This window comes from Rhinichthys klamathensis, unplaced genomic scaffold (genome assembly GCF_029890125.1).
Source record: "Rhinichthys klamathensis goyatoka isolate OS25496 unplaced genomic scaffold, OSU_Roscu_1.1 h1tg000229l_1, whole genome shotgun sequence".
In the NCBI taxonomy this organism is placed as follows: Eukaryota; Metazoa; Chordata; class Actinopteri; order Cypriniformes; family Leuciscidae; genus Rhinichthys; species Rhinichthys klamathensis.
Window position 1 is genome coordinate 3,379,833 of NW_026606753.1, and position 8,336 is coordinate 3,388,168.

Genomic DNA, 8,336 nt, shown 5'->3' on the forward strand with positions numbered 1-8,336 from the left:
GCAGGTTCTCTCAGGTGAACAGAAAGGGAGACAGCGCTCCGCGAGTGAATGACAGGCGCTCTATGGATAGTAACCATGGCAACGGCTTCTGTGCGCTACGCAGCTGTAGCCTTTTTAACTTAAATTAAAATTATACATAACTTTACCTGATAGGCCTGCGTTTAGTTTAGTGGAGATGTGCTGCCATTTGAATTCCCTTCTGTTGATGACGTCCTGATAACTATTTAGATTGTGGAAACTCACAAACAGCGAGCCGAGGATCAGTCTCAATGATTTGTGCTGCGCGTCAATTCAACTTCGGCAACGGGAGGGCGCGAGCGCGTGCGTGAGGCGAGCATGACCGCAACAGTTTCACAGGAACACACTCGCTTGTCGCACTAGCTTGTCGGTTCTAGCAATCACAGCGCTTGCGGTAGGCTACGCGTATAATTGACGCATTGTTACATTTTTGGAGAGGTGCACGTCAGGGTACGCGCGCTACATACAGCAGTACGTAGCTACGCCGTGAGTTCGACGCAGAAGTATAAATTGGGCTTTACATCTGTTTAATGTAATCTAGTGTACGTGGGAAACCATGTCATGACCAAACCTAAGCTACTATCAGAGAAGTAACGTTGGTCGACTTATATCTGTACTAGTGGTCATGACCTCTGACTACATAGACTGTTTCTGCTGCTCCCTGATAAAAGATACCTGTCCTGTTGATACCTGTTCAGAAAAAAAAACAAGAAAACTGGACTCGTTTTAACAATCTAGATACAAGGTAATGCCCTGGCAGTGGTATAGTTTTGTTTTAATATTTGATTTGATTTCATTAATGTTTAAGTTTAGTCTGGGTTTCCCCATACTGCCTTCCCGCAGCGCGATTTTATTCACGCTGAAAGGCAGTATGGAGACCATGGACCAAATTTTCGCCTCATTTAGGGAACCAATCACAGAACGGGGAGGGAGCAGCAAGACGATGACGCGTCTATGCGACACACCGAAGCAGTTTGTTTATACCTATGGATCAAACATGGCAGTAGACGCGAAGTTACCTTTCGATGCAGCCTTACGGCCGTTTCACATATAGGTTTCACACCGCAAGCGTGAGCGGCATTTGAGCAGCGCGTCAGCGTAACATCGTCACTGCAGCTGCAGACGCGCGAGAGTATTCACACTGGAAGCGTTTGTAGACAGTGTCACAGCAGCGGCTCCAAAGCTACATATCGTTAGCCTCATAGCATAATTGCTTAAGTCATTTTGTGTTTTTTCTTGTTTTCCAAAGACATTGAAATATGACTTCGGCATTATATATAAGCGAGCAATTCTTTACAAAGACAACTATACATTTGTTTTTAGAAGTTGGTCATTTTATAACATTGATAGTCTTGAAAGTTTGTAATGGGGAGGTGTACAACATTCGCATATAAGTTAAATGTAATACAACAAAACAACCCAGAAAATGGCTCCAATCTATTAGTTTCAGTCATACTTTCGATGTTTACAAGACCGCAACTCCGCGGATAAAAAACAAAACACACAAATAAACCACACACTCGGGTTTGATTTGGGTTGTGCTAGCCTGTAGCTGTCTGTGTGTTAACGTTACATGAACTAACGTTTATATATATTTTCTGGCTAGTTTACTTTAGTTTTTTTTAATTTATATAATACACAACTTTCACCCAAACTGAATAATTAAAAACAAGTTTGTACCGGGTAAATCTTCTATAAATATTTTAGAGTCTTTATTTTCTTTTATTTGCCTACTCAAGTTCTTGTTAAAACTTTTTGTGGCAATTTTTGTGGCAATTTTTGTGTGAAATCACATTTATTTTTGTCCATCAAAAGTGTGCTTTCACTTTAATTTAGCGTGAGCAATGCAGCAAAAAACAGATTCGAAACCCCCGCTTCACTGCTGCTCACGCGCCGCTCCTGCTCGACGCTCACGCGCTGCTCCCGGTGTGAATGCACTCATTGCTTAACATGCACGCCGAAAAAAATACGCGCCGCTCACGCATGCGGTGTGAAACGGCCGTTAGATACACGCCATCGTGTAGGCTACACATAAATCTCTGACCCATCGGCCATCGTCCTCTCCCTCGTTTAATTTCTGTCGCTCTACATACGTCATCTGGTATAATCGAAACGATTGGCTATGAGCTACGTACAGGCGCATTTGATAGACATTCTTAGCACCCAATAAACGGCTCTGGGCATTCGTAAACCACGCCTCAAATACGAGAAAATGAACATGTGGTTCCCAGACCCAAGTCTCAACGAGAATTGGGTCTGGCGTTAGCCAGGCTAGTTTAAGTTGAGATTTACAATAAATATTTTATTGCTACTGTGTAAAGGGAATACTGCTGGTATAAAGCAGCTTATTTGTTTAAAGTTTTGGCAAACCACATGTTATTGCTCTTTTGTGTATATAGCAGTACATTTAAATCAAAAGTGCGCAATACACTACTTTAGAATTCATTATTCACTCTTGCGCGTAACAATGCGATTAATCGCAATAAATTCATGCGATTAATCGCGATTAAAAAAATTTAATCGTTGCCAGCACAAAAAAAAAAAAAAAATCAACTCTCCCACCATATTTAGATTTAAAATGAATTGCAAGGACTTGTTACCCTGGGTCACATGACCATAAACGATTAAATTGCTTCCTTGAAGTGACCATGATCGCATGTTCCCTTTGCTAACTGACTTGTGGAAGGGCCCTTCGTGAAGGGATTCAGTGGTTCACTCTTGTTTAGAACGGCCCTACAAATGGCTTCCCATTCCCGAAGTGCCCTTTCAAGGGTGCAAAAACGCAGGTTGGAATTTGCCCAGTGTACACGTGCATTTTCTTTCTCGACTGTTTTAGTTCACTTAAGACATGGCCTACTATGTTTGCATGTCAAGACAGGCATGTTGACATGATTTTTGTGTGAATCTGTCTGTTCAAGCACAAGACGACTTGAAAACTAACTCAATTTAGTATTCACGCTCTATCTGAGACTTCCCTTTGGATGAGTGTGCACGAAACTTCACACAGCACGTGCGAGTTCTCTTTTGCATCTTCTTATGCTTGAATGTTTAAATTGGCATGGCTTAAAAATGCACAAATGATCAACTTTTGTGACGATGCAGCACTGGCCCTGTGGACCATCGGGCAGTCCTTACTGTCTTACTGTCCTTACTTGTTTTCGTTATTGAGTGCCTTCATCCTTCCCTCGCACTTTGTAACAAATCCTTCTCAAAGCCCTAAAATTATACTTTTTTTGGTCCAAATAGCTGATTTCATTTCATTTTGATAATAGCAATTTTTTGGGAGTTGTTTTGTTATTTACCTTTAAATGACTATTTTATCAATAAATAATAATTTAAGCACATTCTTCACATTTTTTCAACTTAAATTCAAAACAACTCATTTCATGCATAACCCTTTTAATTCAGCTCAAAATATATCACATTGGGTGTCTCTGCCGACCTCTTGTGGAAAAAAAATTGCAATTGCAATTCGAAACCTCACAACTAGATGTCGCTAAAAATCACACACTGCACCTTTAAAAGGCACTGTAAAAGTATGATAAAAGAAAGATAAAAAACTCACATTGTGAAAATGGTTGACTATTTAACCTTTAAAGTAAGAAAGGTAACATGAGCTTTGGCACTGAAACACGTGTATTTTGAAATATGTAAAAACGAGTAATTAAGTACAGAAACATGTCAAACAATATCACTGCAAGAATACTGAAATACAAGAAAATTACTTACATATATGATAACAAATGAATGACAAGTAAGTGTGTATGCCTTGTGCTAATAAATAAAGACAAGTTTTAAAAGTAAAATATTAATGAAACATAAGAATGGACATTACTAAACCCATGTAAAGGCATCGTCTGCCCTTTTCTACCTTCTTGTGAGATCACTCTGCAAAGTGTGAATGATCTTTTACTTTGCAAAGTGCCATTTGTCCACTGAAAAATGGAAACGAGTTAAAGTTATATAATTTGTAAAATAAAAATAAATACCTAAATAAATAAATAATAGTAATAAAAAATATATAAATACAATTTTACCTTCAGAAGATACTGCGAGGGGTTCCCCATATTCTGCAGCCTACAAAAGCAAATGTGCAGTTGTCTTGTGTGTTCTCAAGGAATGGCAAAAATATGACAAAAATTTGCCAATATTAAAAGACATAAATACTCACAGCTTGAACCACAGCACTGGCCTCTGCATCACTGCATTTGAATGGACTATCGCACAAGGAGGTGTTCTGACTAAAAAAGAGAGATCAAAGTAAATAAGATCATAATCACGGTCATCAAAATGATTACCAAATTTTTAACAAAGAGAAACTCTGTTGTCATTTAAATCTGGTATAAAAATCACATCTCGCACTCACCAAACAATTTCATCACCTTTCATCTTTGTTCTCATCACTAATGCTTTCCAGAAGCTGTGTGTTGATTTTATGACTTCTATAGCAAAGTCCTAAAAATATATTAACATTAACAACATTAGATGATTATTTATTAAATGGATTAACACTTCTCCATCAGCAATCTACCATGATACGCTACCTTATCCTTGAACTGTCCATTGAATGCAAACTTGTTCTCAGGCTTTCCATCTGGTACTTTATATTTTTTAAACCAATCCACCGTAGCCTCAAGATGACCAGGCTTAATCTTTCTCACATCCCCAATACCTTTTAATGATACACTAATTGAGATTACTCAGTCATAAATGTAGATAATACAAAAACTACATAGATGTATAAAAACAAATACTCACTGTTAAGGCTTGATGCATCTGGGTCCTCTATATTGATGGCTATTACCTTCCAGTCAGTCTCTCCTTCATCTATCAAAGCCAGAATTCCAAGAACTTTAACCTGAATCACCTGCCCCGTTACACACACCTGTGACACAGAGATTTACAGTGAGTTACAAAAGTAATCAGAACCACAACCAATTTGTATTGGTAAAGAAAGAAGAATCTATTGTGCTAAATATTAATAAAACACCAAAATACATGGAATAATGGGCCAAAAATGCCACCTACACAGTGCCACAAGCTACAAAATAATTAGTTGAATTGTCAAAGTATTATAATATTATAACATCAATATAAAAAAAAAATTGTGTTTATTATATTTAAGGTTTCAGTGTATTGAATTAAGAGCAAAACTTAAAGCTGCTGTCCGTAACTTTTTTAAGTTAAAAATAATCCAAAATAATTATATTTAAAAAAACATATTCTGCCAGTGGTCAAAACTATCTGCTTGCCATAGCTAGATTCAAAACGGTTAGCTTGTAATAATGATTTTAATTCCAGTGGTACTGGTGGGTTTCCGCGGGAAATTCGAGCAAGTCTTTGCGTCATTACGTCACACCCGTACACATAAAGAAGGAGTTTCGGCTACTTGGCTATACTGCGCGTGACGAGATGTTTAGATGTATAGGCTTTTCTCGCAGCACTTTACATTATTAAACTTATGGCATCCAGAAAGATCCAAACAACAATCATCAGTGTCAACTGGAGATTCAGCAGTTATAAAACCCAAAAGACTTCGTACTTCGGATTTAAGGTGGCTAGAGAAAGAGAAAGAAACCGTCTCATGCGAACACAAGGATTTAAACATCGGCGGGGCTTTTGAAAAGTGCGTGAACTCCGTGTTTTGAAGGGGTTCAAAACGGAAGAAGAGACGGCCTTTTTCTGCTGAACAAGTAAGACATTTCAATAGTTCAATCGTGTAACAGTACGTTTTCTTAATTCACACAGTTATGGAGTTTCCTTTGTTGTGCCTTTCTCGTTTTGCTATTATGGAGAATATGAATTCTGAACTACACAGGTAGCTGCTAACCATAAAACACATTAAATTTAACATTAGTCACGCAATGCTGATGTTGTTAACATGAACAATTTGAGAACAAAGTAGGCTATAATTTGCACAGTTGCTGTAAATCACGTTGATTAAATCTAACGAAGCTTATGTCGAATGCTTTTTCCCCCTTAGTTGGTCAGAACAAAAATGGATTTTACTTACTTGTTCAGAAGACATTTTCTTATGAAAATTCTTATGTTGGTCAAACTTTCAAAAAGTGAATCTGTGATTCTGTATGACATTATATCCACACAGCGCGGTGACTGACAGCAGCACTCGCCTCAAAGCACTGTGTTCATCCGCGCTGTTTCATGCCGATTTACAACCCACGTAAAGATGATAATTCCACGAATCACTGCAGTTACAGATTTCGAACAGAGAGATGGCGACAAAGAGGAAAAGCTACGGACTGCAGCTTTAAATGTAGGATTTGTAATTTTGTAAACTACAAAACTGCTTAATGGTTTAAATGCTTTTGCAAGACATTATATTATTAACTATGCAGTTCCACTCACCTTGGAGCTAATCTCACACACGTCTATGGGGTCATTGTCTCCACAGCACGTGGTTTCCTTGTCAGTGTGGTTGGGATCTTCCCATGTCTTTATATATTGGTAAAAAAAATAAGATTATATTCATATTAAAATGTGATAGAGTATTAGTAATAAAAAAATATTACAACAATTAATATGACGAAACAAAAACATTGATTTTTCAAATCAGACTGGAAATTCATAGCCATAATCAAAACCAGGACATCACCTGTGGAAGTGCACCATAGTTCCAAATGTAACCTTTGTGCGGAAAAATGTTAGCTACATATCGTAGCTTGCCTTTCTTCACATCTTGCTTGATCGGGTTTAATGGTTCCTTTGTTGCTATCTATGGGTAAATGAAATTATGTAGTGTTTTTAAAAATTCTGTGCTCAAAATAACACACTATTGTATTGCACATAAGCACAATATAAGAACATACAATACTGTATTTAAAAGATTATTTTTTTTCTACTGATAGATTCTATCAATCTAATTTATTAATTAATTACACCACAGTGGGACAGTGGGGTAGACTTAACAGTTTTTAATGTTGAAAAATATACTTAACGTTACCTCCATCTTGGCATTTGACCAACGAGGAACTTCTACGACCATATTAAACAGGATCTGTTAAAGACAAACCAACATTATTAGCATCTAGTTTGCAACAATAAGGTCCCAAAATGCTTATATTGATGAATTGAACCTCATTCGTTTTTAATTTCTTTGGTGGAACGCCACATTCCTGAAATATAAGAAGCATGATGTCATTAGAAAAAAGACTGAGTAAGAATTGTGCCAGTTATCTTGATGCAGTTAGGTTATTGGACTAATTCATTATTTATTATCACCTGACCTAATAGCACTGATTTGAAGTAGACATCCACATAATACATACCAACCTGTTCATCAGCAACATACAGAGGAATGTCATGAAAAGGGGATATGTATTTTCCACCGGAAGTTTCTGCAAAGCAAATGTTACAACCTGTATCAGTCGTCCAAATTCAATTTATCTCAAGGTACAGACTCAGGTTGTGTTTAAATGAGGCTCTTCCCCTCTCTCTCATACTAGTGTTTGATACAAACAAAGAGATAGACCATGGTCGTTGCTAGACGATATGTAGAAAGCATAAAGAGCACAACAAGGAATTTGAATAGTTCAATAGTTTGGTTTTCAAGGCAGTTGAGTGTAACCTAAACCGGGAATAAGTGCATGTTACGTCTTTCACAATCTCCCACCGTTTTGGCGCTCACAAATTCGCAGCGAGGTAACACACTGTGTCAGCAAAAATAAATGTATTTGAGGAGGGGCTTAGTCCTAACTTATAGTCCTCATTTTTTATGAATGACATTTAAAGATGAGAAGGGCAAACTTACTTAAATAAATCCTGTAGTCAGTTGAGTTTGGTCGTCCCCTCTGCTCTGTTAGGTAGTGCACCATTTTTCTCAAATGAAAGGAAGCAGCTGAAATGAAAGACTTGCTTTTCCGAGAGGACTGCGAACAGAGAAAAGCTGCAGAAAACTTCGCAGCAGTATAAATAACTGAACGCATTATTTACATTTACATTTAATATAATAGTTCCTGATTGCGTGTAAACGTCTCCCACGTTACGCTCACAATCTCTTGTAGTTATTTAATACTGCCACCTATCGTCAGATGACCGTAATTTACACAAAAGGATCCAAGCAAGTATGGGTAACAGTGCCAATATTAGCTATAAGAGGGAAGTAAGTAGGCCTGTAATTGAGGTTAATTGTTCATATTCTTTGTAAGTCTACCTTCATGTTTTTCTATTCAGATTTTTTTTTTTTTATGAAAAAATATCAATTTTGTTATAAAAATGTAAAATAGAAGGCAATGATGTTTTGGTCTTCTGATGAGGATTCCATGTGATGAGAGTTCAGTAGGGGGCGCTCTTCGTATTTT

The 8,336-nt window shown here is 37.4% G+C and overlaps 1 protein-coding gene across 1 annotated transcript; it reads right to left on the reverse strand.

Moving 5' to 3' along the window:
• Positions 1-3,584: 3,584 nt before the first annotated feature.
• ppa2 (inorganic pyrophosphatase 2) lies at positions 3,585-8,021 on the reverse strand. The gene is made up of 12 exons (XM_056265046.1): positions 7,787-8,021; positions 7,309-7,373; positions 7,113-7,151; positions 6,980-7,033; positions 6,632-6,751; positions 6,385-6,471; positions 4,777-4,903; positions 4,563-4,690; positions 4,385-4,473; positions 4,190-4,259; positions 4,056-4,095; positions 3,585-3,953 (listed from the first exon to the last, which is right to left on the reverse strand). The coding sequence occupies exons 1-12, from the start codon at positions 7,959-7,961 to the stop codon at positions 3,928-3,930; spliced, it is 1,020 nt and encodes a 339-aa protein (XP_056121021.1). The 5' UTR covers positions 7,962-8,021; the 3' UTR covers positions 3,585-3,927.
• Positions 8,022-8,336: the final 315 nt, after the last annotated feature.

Coding starts and splice junctions, on each gene's coding strand:
- ppa2 (XM_056265046.1), bottom strand. CDS start 7,961: ATGCGTTCAGTTATTTATACTGCTGCGAAGTTTTCTGCAGCTTTTCTC. Junction 6,752..6,979: donor GGTCAAATGCCAAGATGGAG/GTAACGTTAAGT, acceptor ATTTACCCATAG/ATAGCAACAAAGGAACCATT. Junction 4,260..4,384: donor AAAGGTGATGAAATTGTTTG/GTGAGTGCGAGA, acceptor TCTCTTTTTTAG/TCAGAACACCTCCTTGTGCG.